Below are 12,926 nucleotides of genomic sequence, written 5' to 3'. Positions count from 1 at the left end.
TTTCAGAGCAACAGCTAATCCTGGTTTGTATCAATTCATCCCATGACCATCAATTACGATCAGAGTTTTCAATCATTTGTCTCATTTGAAGGGATTGATTAACTTGATTGATTCTTGATTAACACTAGTCCTCACAGTCCTTAAATGTTTGTTTATTTGCCCTGTCTCTTGCTACAAATACACAACAACCACCCCCAGTTTTGTAAGGCTGGTTTATTCTCAGCTTTTGCTTACTCACAGTGTTGAGTAGTACTGAGAGAAACCTAATCCTGTAAAAGAAGGGAGAATGTGGTTTATGCAAGAAGGTGTTAATTCTTTTGTCTCATGGGAGAAGGTGTTTTGTTTTGTTTATTTCATTTGAAACTGAAGTACCCTGAGGGAAGAACCCTAAGTGGAACCAAATCTGGCAGCAGTCTTAGCCAGGATTCATGTACTACTATTTTGTAAAATCTGGTTTTGATATTAAAAAGGTACTCTGTGAGAGATGAATTTTGGACACAACAAAAAAATTTCTGAGTTTTCCAGCCAAACTGTTTTGAACAGCTGTAGTATTAGGTTCATATTTTACTTTTTGTAAGGATTCAGAAATGTGACTGCACTTAAACAGAAATGTAAAAATTAAAAATGAGTACAGAGTGATACAGCTTATTAAAATAAATAAAAAGTCAATTTTCAAGTTATTTGTCACAGAGTTTCCCACAGTTTTTCCACCACCTGAAATAGTCTCAGGAGTAGTTTGTGAATGAACATTTCCTTGCAGCAACATTTACTTGTTTAAAAAAGAAAAACAAGAAAATCTTTCTCCTTTTTAACAAAAATAAATAATTCCTAAGCCAACATCACAGTCAGAAAAATGTGGAGTACTTACACAGAGTGAGAAGGTGCCTTGAATGAATTTATGTAGCAACCAAAGCTGAAAAGCTTTAGGATTTTGATGTATCTATGTCAAATTCTGAAATTCTGTCAAATGTGATACTGACTTCAGAGGACAAAATTTAAATTTGTATATTAAAGTGTTTTGAAATTTTTGCATAAATGAGAGAAAAATAGCATTGGTTAGAAAGGAAAGGGTTTACTAAACCTATAGGCCAATGGTGCTCTTAAAACACTGAAGGCTACTTCTCATTCTTTGTTAAATTCAGCAGACAACTTTTTATGGAGTATCAAATAACAAAGTTGATAGGGTCCTTTGAAGATGTAATAAATGGAGACAAAAAAAGACATGTATTTAGGAATGAGTCAGCTATCATTTTGTGAGCTTTCTCTTGACTAAACTTGCTCTGATAAAACCTGCCAATTTAGTCAGCAATTCATACTTTAAGCCATCTGTAAAAACTCTGAGAGAGAAGAGCATTCCATATATTTGTCTGTGAACGTCAGAGTAAAAGTAGGAAGCCAGCAGGGAAAAGAAAAAAACAAACAAACAAACAAACAAAAAATCCTGAGAGAAACTTAGAAATACTTACCCTGTCAAGAATAAACAAATTAGGCAGTGTGTTCCTGGTTATGTTTTCTTTAATACATAAAATTCTGCTTCTTATGAACATGTGGTTTGGCAAAAGAAGATTTTCTTTTTAAAGTCTCAGAATTTTATAGGGAAACAGAACAATTATTGCAAGATTACAAATCAGATCGAGTTATTTATTCTGTAATTAGCCATTTTTTGCCCTATCATTTTCATTCAAAACTTTGCAGCGCTTTGCATATGTATATTATTATTGTCCTTTCCTTTTTCTTTTTCCTCTCCTCTTCTCTCCTTTCTCCAATCAATAAAACTTTCCCCAAAGAAACAGCAACAAGCGCATGATCACAAAGTTAGCGAGTGTCAAGAGTTTTGATTCTCTTTTACATGGTCCCATGAACAGATTGAATGCTTTTTCCACCAATGTGTGCTCTGACCCCTGTATTTCCTCTGTACTGATAAGCAGGATTTCTGAGGACCTAGTGGAAGAGTCATCATACATTTCCGTGATGCTGTGTTTGGATATAAATTTGCTGAGAAGCAGGAAAAAAATCTTGTACCAAGGACTTGACATCCTTACTTGGCAATGCCTCCCCTTTAAACCAGTGCAAAGCTTTGCAGGCTTGTGTCAAGTGTTTTGTTTACATATTTCTATTTGTTTGCTATTTGCCTAGTTCAGCACATTACAGATTTCATAGAATCTGACTTATGTTCCTTAACAGCAAAATGGCTCCTTTAAAACTATAAGTAATAATAACAATAATAATAATAATAATACAAGCATGACAATCATTTCAGGAATAGAGGCTGTGGGAATATGTCTTGTAGCCTGAAACAGTTCTCAGCCTCTAGAGTCTGTTCTGGGAAATGCAGTTCCTCATTCTGTATTGGATGGACTAATGGACTCTGGAATAGGCGTCTTGGTATGCTTTCACTACAGGGTGAGGTTGCAGCAACAGTCACATAAATAATGTGCAGTTCATGTCTATTATTTTTCCAACCTAAATGCCAGAGAGCTTCAAAATCATGTCACGTCAGAACATTATCAGAAGTTCTTTCAGGAGTACTGAAGTAATTAAGTCATTCAGAAAGATTCTCTGTAGCTGGTGTCAAAAACTGAGTTCTACTGTCATCTTACTGATTATAATGAAAAAAATGAAATTAAAATGGAAAACAACTCATATATGATTGTGGTATGCCTATTTAGTATGCTAAAATACAAAACACGTGGCCCTTATTTAGGGAAGAACTCGGTCTGTCCTTGTGCATATCTGATTTCATTTCTGTGTTTTGGGCATTTATTCTTCTGCGATATTAATAAAGATCAAATGACTTTATATAATTCATAATCAAACTCTGCTCTAATGCAAAGGGGCAGACTGAATAAGAAAATGAAAAAAAAAAAAAAAGAGACATATTAAGGAAAGGATCATTTGTAGAAACATAAATATTTCCACAGAAGTCAGTGTGAAGTACTTCTGAGGATTGCTCTGTGACAAAATAAAAATGCTGCAACCTGTAAAGATGCAGCATGGCTGCTTGCAGTGGTGCATGAAAGGAGAAGAACTCAAGATGGGAGGCTAAGTAAGAAGAAGAATGGGTCTCATGGCCTTCTGGCTACCCAAAACCATTACCTGCTGGGGATTCTCATTTTATTTTTGTGATCTTTATGTTGGCAGTTTAACAAGTCTTGAGGGGAGAGATTCAAACTGGCCAGAACTTGCAAGTTTTGTTTTCTTTCCCTGGCATGTGAATCATCCATCATCTTATTCTGACCCTAAGTGTTGCCTTTCAGTGTTGGCAGAAGGTACAGCACAAGTCATCCACAGTGATACTGTGTCTCTGGCAGAGGTTGTCTGCCCCTCCAGGGCCAGGAGAATTATGGCCAGGTTTCTTCCAATCTCAGGCTGAGCTATAAAGAGCTTGGCTGACCCTCATGGAGGTGGAAAGCCCAGACTGAGAAAGGCACAAAGGCGGTAGGCTTATGCAGTAAACCCTAAGAAGAAGGATTGATTCTCATCCCTTCAGATGAGAACAGGCAAGAGGCCTCTCAGGCTGGGCTGGAGAGAAATTATTTTGATTTTATTTTATTTATTTTATTTTGATTTATTTATTTTTATTTATTTTATTTATTTATTTTGATTTATTTAATTATTTATTTTATTTTGATTTGGTGGTTTGACAGAAGTTTCTGTGTTTGAGAAGTAAAGTTGGGCAGAGAGAGAAGCTGAGAAACTGAGGCAATGTAATTCTTTGAGCCAAACTGGACGCGTTGTATGGTGCTACACTTTTTGCCAGGCTGTGCTCATGACTGAGGCCTTGCAATAAGAGGTGGGGAAGGTAGTAAGGAACTAATCCGAAATTAAAAATATATATATTTATATATATGTACATCTTTTGCTGAGTAATTTTATGCATGTCTTCCGGGTATAGTCAGAAGCTAATTATATGAGGTTTTTATAGTAGTAGCAATTGAGAACTTGAACAAAGGGCTATATTTAGGTCAAGAGAGAATTCAGCTAATATAAATGGAACATAAAATGATTTGGGTCTGGAAACATATATTTAGGCATATGAATAATCATGTTTGAGCTATGTCATTGAAGTTGGTACATCTGTCTGAGACTTGTTCAGAGTTTTTAGTCCCCCAGATATGTTGTGGGATTTTTGGCTAAAACCATTCTATCAAAAAGGCAAGAATATTTAGAATATTTAGACCTAAAAACTTCTTTTGTCTGTATCAGCTGTTATTTGTTCTTATTAAACCATTTATCAGCACCATCACCAAGGCTCTGAGCTCGTTGTTCCTTGTAAGCATCCAATAAAAATAATGCTTCGAATAGGGGGAGGACAGTGAATTAACATGACAGGTATTTATAGAGAATCACTCCTAAACATGAGAGTCAGTGTGAGAGAAAGCATGAATATACCACTGTGGAAAATGCTAAGTGGCTAAGTGATGGTTCAGCTGTTGTTTTGGGCTGAATGACTGTACATGTTTTAATTGGTAAACACAAAATGTCTGGGAGACAGAGATACACCTAGAAAAGGCTTGGAAGGTGTGACGATAATGAACAAATATTTTATTTTTCTGGGATGGGGACAAAGAAAATGCAAAAAGTAGAGGGTGGGGAGCTAGCCCTTGTAGAATGGTTCAGGAACGGTTGTGCTAATAGACAGTGCTTAATTGATACTTGGGGTTACAGTTCATTAACTGCAATGAGTTTTTATCACAACAACCATATGCTGATGAACCTGTACATTAGGAAGACAGGGCAAAGCATGAGGAAAGGGGAGGAACATAAACATCAGCATTGCTGCTCAGAACTGAAATAGAAGAGTTTTAACTATTTGTTATTTTTCAACCCAAGGCTCTTAACAGGACAGTTACCCAGGAGTGATGGCAGGCATGTTTTTAGCCTTGTTGGCCATGACCTGAAATGCCCCCATGCAAAGACAGATTTGTCTATGTAGCCGTTGAAGACCCTTTAAAAACTACAGTGGGGAGGAAAAAAAAAAAAAAAAAAGTTTAATTGCTCTTAACTTTTGCAACTCACTTCCTGGTGTAGGAAAGCCTTGAAGGGATACACCTAGCTGCTGAGCCAGCTAGTGTGTGACAGCTTGCATATCCTGTTGATCAAGTTAAGGTCTGCAACCTGAATAATTGCTTGTAATTTTCTGGATACAAAAGTGCCAGTGAGAAGCACTGCCCTGTTCTTTTAAATGTTATTCCTAAGGGGCAGAATCAGAATAGTCTTGCAGTATAGCAGATGCACATTTATGGATAAATACTAAGGGCTAGCACTGATTCTCCTGTAGCAGTTTGCTGTTTACAGTCAGTATTGTTGTATTTTCTCCCTCTAAAAAGTTAATGGAAAAGAGTACAGTAGGAGGAAGAGAGTGCAGGGAAAGTGTGAAACCTTTCCAGAAAAATTATTTCCTGGTAAGAATTTTCATGAGCTTTATGTGGAGACCTGTAGCAGGTAAGCACATCCCACGTAACAGGCAAGCTTTGATAGTTTATAAAGCTCTAGAGGCACTCTCTTTTCTTATGATACAGTCATTTGTGTTCCCAATTCAACTAAAAATTATATGAACATTTCTCCCTGCCATCCTCTTTCCCCTTCAAGAGTAAGTTTTGGGGACTTGGAAATCAATCTCTGTTCAGAAGCAGAGATTATTGCATACTTATAAAATCTCTTTGGAGTTTAAGTAAAACCAATAATTTTATTTTAATGATTTTATTTTTTCTTAAAAATAAAATACTGCTTATTCTAATAAACCTTCTAGAAATTTGTCCTTGGTTTTAGCATTGTTTTAAGGTTTTTTGTTCCGGTCTTCCTGAAGTGTGTGTATGCATACATTTTTTTTTCATTCTCATATGTTGGAAGATTAAATTCATTAACAACTTGGCATATAGAAGAACTTACAGGAAACTATTCTTGTCATATTGTTTAGAGTGCAAGTTGGTGTTGAGTGCGCTGTATGATTAAGTTGAGTGCACAGAAAATAACCTGAATCTGAGATGATCCCGATGATGAAAGAGAGATTAAGTCATAGGTTTATAATGCTGGCCTGGAGATACTTATTAACACTAGAGAAAATATAGAGAAAGTGTTATATGTACACACAATGTTATGTTTTTCATATTATAGCTACCTGAGCATCATTAAGATATGTGTAATTCTAAATCTTTCTCCTTGGATTATAAATTAGTTCAGTACTGAAAATTTATTCACAATTATATGCTGATAGCAGAGCTGCAGATTCTGCGGACATCTCCTGAGTAATGAGAACTGCATCATTTCCAAATGTAGAATACTGATAACAGAACTGAGAATTTGACACACGGCACACTGGCAACATGCAGATTTTCATACACAAAGTACACATGCCTGACCTACTAACTGAACTACAGTTTAAAAACAAATATATATTTTTTTAAAAACAAAACAACAACAACAAAAGAGGTGCTATTTGCTGTTTTTAGTAGCAATTCTTATCACTAGGACTGAACTAGATATCTGTCCACAAGCAGCAGTGATGAAAAGCAATTACCAGTAATCTGAGATGCTGCACGAAATAACAGTGAAGAAAAAAAAAAAAGATACTTTCAGTGCCCTGAATGTATTTTATCCACAGCACCACAACACTGGACATATTTTGCAATAGCAGTAGTCCTGTACAACTATGATAAGCCTAAATACCTAATTGTAAAAATACTTTGGGACGATGGAGACTCCATCCAGTATTGTATTGCATTGAATGTATTATTGTATTTCAAAAGAATGTCTCTGATTAATATTTATTTATATAGAAAAAGTGTAGTAACTTAAATGTATTTCCAAAAATGGGTTAGAATTGCTGGTTAGAATTGTACGTGAGAAATAATGGCTGCATTTGTGTGTATGTATGTGCATGCATACTAACTTATTTCTCATGATATCGTCATAAATAGCAGTAACAGTAAATAGGATTATTGAATAGATCTTAATAATGAATATTTCAAACATTTCCTCGTAGCAAATCAGTAGGATGAAAGACATACTGTGGGTTGTTTTTTTAATAAATAAATGCACGTGAATCTGAACAACGATCTCTTTTCAACAGAAAATGATGTACTAAAATACTTCAGAGCTAAATGTTACTCACTGTTTCCATTTATAAATGAAGGGCTTTTTAAACATCTTTTTAAAGCTCTGAAGTGTTTTTAGCCTCTAGCTCTCATTGACTTGGATAAATTCATATTGGAGTTCAGATGCTAATTTCTGTGACTGCTTTTGAAAACAAATTTAGGTCAAATCCTGTTTCTGCAGAAGCATCCATTAACTCTGCCATTAACTCTGGGAGTTCTTTGTGTTTGCAGCTTCTATTCTTTAACTGACAATTATTTTTCTTTTTTTTTCTGGCTGAGTCACCCACCTGAAAGTACGGTGTTGCCAAATAAAATGCTCTCTTTAAGAAGCAAGGATACTTTGCTTGTGCACTGCAAGTAAGTTCTGTAGAAATCCAGCATCTGGTGATGCATTTTCTTTTCTTTACTTTTTCAGGGGAATTCTGGCCTGGGGTTCAGTATTGCTGGAGGAACAGATAACCCACACATTGGGGATGATCCTGGGATATTCATAACTAAGATTATACCAGGAGGAGCTGCAGCAGAGGATGGAAGACTCAGGTAAAAACTGTCTAGAGATGTTTGGAAACAAAATGCTACATTATTATAAATTGTCCTCTAAGAGTCCAATGTGAACTGGGTCTTTCATGTGGTCAGGGGGAGTAAATGACATGACTAGAGTCTCCTTTCTGCTAATGTAGGAAAACTGCGTTAAGTAGCTTAAATACTAATAAAGTTAGTTAAGGGATAAGGTTAGTTAAGCCCTGTATAAAGGGGCATTTGCTGGTTCCACCTCCATCTTTGTACCAGTCATTTCATTTAGTACAAGAGGAGAGATGGGGACAGGAGGAGGAAAAAGTCATTATCAACAAGAAAGTCTTCTCTGCTTGATCACTATATGTTCATGACCGAAGAGCTATGCTTTCATGTTATATATTAAGGCTATCAACACTTCCCAAACTACAGAGCCATTCCTAAGTAGCTGTAGCTATTTGTAGATGCTCCCTGTTGTTTGACTGCAGCAGTGAGGTATGCTTATCTGCATTTCCAAACTTTTTTTTTCTTTTTGTCTCTGTGAGGATGCAATGGCTCTGTTCTGTATTTTGAGTCACCTCCAGAGTATTCTTTTGCTGTAGCTTCTGAGGTAAACACATAGATCACTTGAAAATTGTGGTACCCAAATACATTGTAGTGTGTGTCTTAAACAAGATGTACCACAAAAGTACTTGTGCTTCTCTTTCCTTACAGACTTAATTCAGAAAGGTTTCTGTCTGTCACAGAGACTGGCAGTCAGATGTCAGTTGTGAAGCTTGCTGATGCTGCAAAAAGGCAATTTAGCTGGAAAGACTTCGGATAAAATTCTGAAGCTTTCTTGATCTCAGCACTGGAACCTGACCTCTAGGAGTCTTTGCCAAAAAACAGATGGCCTAAAATTCATGAAATGTGACCAGATGGTAACAGAAACATTTTTGGAAAGCCTTGTCCTTTAATTCAAAAATAAAAGTATGAGGAATTGGTCAGTTTTTAGAGGAAGCTTTGAATATTTCATATGTTAGGTTAGTAATTCATTTTAGGAAAATAATGTTATTTTTGCTGTTACAGTGATAAGGAGTCAGGGTGATTGGCAGTGCCTGAAGAGTGTATGATATAAATAAGATTGTAGACAAAGAGAGGAGAAATAATCTCATGTAACTTTGTGACTGAGGTGCAGCAATCTACATCTAAGCTAATCATCTTAGAGTCCCCTAACAGTCAGTGAAGAAAAACCTAGGCATTTCTATTTTGTCATACATCACATCCTAAAGTCAATGTCTACGATAGAAGAATCACATCTTAAAAGAGCATTCAAGTAGTTCAGCTATAGTGATCTATATTGTAAATGTCTGCTTTGGGCCAGATGGGCTTCATGCAAAACAGTGTCAGGAAGCAGATGTTTGGAAATCACGCTATCAAATATGACATGACAAACAACATAGGGGGGTCTTAAACTTTACGACAAATAAGAAAGAATTCCTTTCAAAAAATAATATCTTTTTAGTAGAGTTTTTATTACTTTTGGAAGCTGTTCTGGTTTAAGCTATTAAGAAGACACACATCGTTTTTTTTTGTCTTACTATCTTTATATGAAATCAAGTATTTTGTAATTCATTGCTTTACTAATTAACTACTGTAAATTGAACTCATGGTTATTTGGTAATTACTGTGTTGTAAGTCTTAAGAAGACCTTCTAAATCCACAAAAGATATTGTACTAATGCAATTCATTAATCCATATTAAGATTAGACCTGGAAAGCTTTGTGTTTTGTAATAAAAGTTTATCTTATTACTAAGACTATTATTATAGTCTTAGAGTACAGTATTTGTTAGCATTTTGAAGTGAAATATTATAATTCAAGTTTAACCACAGTAGTAAAAATATTTGATAAACATATATTCGGCTTGGTATTTTTGCTCTTCTCTTTTGTAAACAGAACTCATTTACATCAAATTCTTCTCTCGTTAGTACAGAATATCTGAATGCAATTAGATCAAATTCAATCAGCAGAACTTTTTAACTTCAAATAAAACTGTAGGCATATTAAAAATATGTCTCTAAAAACTACCATTAGGAAAATGGATTGACTTAATGCTGTCGGTTTTACACTCAATAATAAGAAAATCTTAAATTTTTAGCTGAATATCACACAGTATCAATTCCAGATAGAGTATCTGGGATACAGAGTACCTGGAATTTCTCCCCAGTAACTCTGTATTGTACTCAGCACTCAAAAGGTGTTTTTTTCCTGCCTCAGTTTCCCACAGGCTCTTCAAAATTTGTGTAGTACATGTGAATTTGTACTTGGCTTTCGCAATCTTACACTCAAACACAAGCTGAACAGACACACTGTCATAGAACATATTTTTTTTTTCAATATTTTACAGTGTAAGGGCAGAAGTCATTCAAAAGACCTCACCATGATTTCCAAGAAAAGTTTCTGTCTGGAATGCAAGAGAGCTACTTGCATATAAACTCCAAGTTTGAAAGGTTTGGGATGGCGAGATTTTATTTGATTTCACAGTGTTTTTGCTAGGAGAAGATTCCTCCTTTCCTTGTTTTATCTGCTAAGTGGGTTTCACTTTGCTACAATGCTAGCAAGGAAACAATCCTGTCATGTCTCACGAACACCTGAAAATGTATGTATCAGTGATCTTTACCGATATGCCACTGAAGAGAAGAGCTATCCTGGGGCAGCTTCTGCTGACTTACATGACAAATAATTTTACTTAATGGCAAGTTTATCAGCTAAGGCCACTCAGTAAGAACAGCAGCTCAATGACATGCAGTAACATCCATCGAGAAAGGCGATAATCCATGTACCTAGCAGAAGTCCTATTTGAATCCCTGAGAAAGGGGGATTGGTGTTTATTTACAGAAAATATATATATATACTTTCTGGTGTCCACTTTTGCCTCGTACTCTGCCTGCAATTACTGTATATTACATAGTATTGTGGACTGTTTGAACTGGCTTCTAAATCTACTGCCTGTTCTTAAATCATAAAAGCCTGTAAAATCACTTTTACTTCATCTTACATAAAGTCCCTTTTATGTAATTGTGCTCAGTGAAGTTCCTCAAATAGAGAGATTCTGAAAGCGACCTTCAAGAAATGGACTTAATGCTGCAGACCCTGGCAAATCTTTTACATGTATGTATGGGCTGACAAGCAGAAGAGTAGATAGTAGCTTCATCAAAGTCCAACAAAAGCAAACACAACCTCCTGAACCTGGGAAGGAGTAACAGTTGTGGTAGAGGGTGGGGGCTTGGCATTGTGGAAAACAGCTTTGCAGGGAAGACCTGGGGGTCCTGGTGGGCAGTTTGTATTTATAACTGTGACAGTGAGGGAGGGAAGGAAGATGACAGAGCCTTACTCTTCTGAATAGTGCCCGGGTCAAGAAGCAATGAAAATGAAAATAATAAATAGATTAATTAAAACGTGAAATTCTGTCTGAGCACAAGACAGTACTTTTTTTTTTTTTTACTGTGACAGTGGTCAAGCAGTGGGACAAATTGCCCGGAGAAATTATGGAGTCTGCATCCTTGGAGGTATTCAAACCCTGACCAGTCATGTTTCTGGACAACCTGCTCAAGCTAACCCTGCTTCAGCAGGAAGGGCTGGATGAGATGATCTCAAGAGGTGCTTTCCAAACTAAATGGTACTGTGATTCTCTAATTTGCACCTGAGTCATCAGTGTGCTGTGGTGGTGATGAAGGCCAGCATGGAGGACAGTTGAGAGGATGCACTAGAGGCAACAGTCAAATGTTGCAACAAGGGAAATGCAAGATGGGTGTGAGATGGTGGTGGTGGGAGTTTTTTTTTTTTTTTTAATGAGGGTAGTTTAGTGACGCATTGTAAGTGGTGGTTCAGCGAGGCTGTGGGATCTCTGTCTTTAGATGGTTCCAAAGTTTGTCTGGACAAAACCCTGAGCAATGGGATTTAACTTTTCAATTCAAAGGTTGGACTAGATGTCCTCCAGAGGTCTCTTCCAGCCTGAATTACTCTCTGATTCTGTAGATTGTATTTATATATAAAACCTGATTGTGAGAGTGGAACAAAGGTATATAAATTTCTACTTTTCTGTTTTTTGTTTGTGGTGTTTGTTTGTTTTTGTTGCTGTTGTTTTGGTTTTGTTTAGTTTTGTGGAGCACTACTTTTATTGACAGTAGGTACAATGCATAGTGTGGGTTTGTATCTCTTCATGGCCCATATATCTTTACAGCAATATTTAACAGTAAAAGTTATCAGCCACTTTAGGCTACATTCATTTTAATAAAACATTACTAGATTTGTAAGATTTCTTGAACTTTCAAATATTAATACACACTATTTTTGATACTATCCTCTCTGAAATACGCTGACTTCTACAGCTAGTAAAACAAACAATGCACTGCACAATTCAGACTGTAGAGAACATTTTAGGTAAGTACACTGGCACAGACCCCTAATCTTCCAAAATACACAAAGTTGTGGAATCTTCTGTGATGTCCATATATTGCAGAGGAAACTTCTTCTTTTCTGGTTTCTTTTGGTAAATAACTTCACAGAATACAAAATAATTACTTTTGGATTTGATTACTTTAGGTAAATGTGAATATAATAGTCTTGGGAATAACTGAAAATTAGTTTTTGCTGAATGCTGAATACCATGATTATTTGAAGCTTTGATTTTCAAGTCAGTGACAGACAAAATCTAAAAGCTCCAAGAGTAGCAAACATTCCCACTGTTGAAGTTGAAGGAGAATTTCTCTCAGCAGTTTGATTTTTTAAAACTTCTGTTGCATAAAAGCTGCTTCTTCTGTGTCTTACGAAAGTCAGTTTTCCATGGGCAAGCATCTACATTTTAATAAAGAAGCTCTGAATTTAGACTTTTACTATCTGAAAGAAAGAGAATTGCAGCAGTTTATGTCTCGGTGCCTTTTTTTTAGTTTTATTTGACTATGTGTTGGGGAAAAAATATAGTAGTTGACTCAATTGCCTAGATAAAACAATGAACTTCAATATATCATCTCAGCAATTCCTTCTATTGACAGTTATTGATCATAAGTGAAATTCTGGATTCTAAAATGCAGCATACATTTAAAAAATTCATCATACTGTGAAAACATGAGTGATCAGTTAACGGAACTAGAAGCAGTGTGCTGGTAAAACTTGATTAAAATAAGAACTAGTAAAAGAGTGATGAAAAGCTGTCAATTATGAACAAGTATAAAAAGCAAAGACACCCCAAATATAATTTTTTTTCCAGTAGTCATAAACCGAAACAATTTTAAGTAAAATAAATAAATAAAATTAAATCTATTTATAGTTTATC

The 12,926-nt window shown here is 35.8% G+C and overlaps 1 protein-coding gene across 4 annotated transcripts in view; it reads left to right on the top strand.

The window, feature by feature from the left end:
• The window catches only part of DLG2 (discs large MAGUK scaffold protein 2), a 1,033,555-nt gene that overhangs the window by 679,991 nt on the left and 340,638 nt on the right, over window positions 1-12,926 (top strand). For all 4 annotated transcript variants that reach the window (XM_035560441.2, XM_035560439.2, XM_050713151.1 and 1 more), the window contains one exon: window positions 7,513-7,637. In XM_035560441.2, the coding sequence (XP_035416334.1) occupies window positions 7,513-7,637 (125 nt within the window). The remainder of the gene's footprint in view (window positions 1-7,512; window positions 7,638-12,926) is intronic.

Source organism: Cygnus atratus, chromosome 1 (genome assembly GCF_013377495.2).
Source record: "Cygnus atratus isolate AKBS03 ecotype Queensland, Australia chromosome 1, CAtr_DNAZoo_HiC_assembly, whole genome shotgun sequence".
Lineage (NCBI taxonomy): Eukaryota > Metazoa > Chordata > Aves > Anseriformes > Anatidae > Cygnus > Cygnus atratus.
The sequence above is the reverse complement of the archived record's forward strand: the minus strand, read 5'-3'. Positions and strand labels throughout refer to the sequence as shown.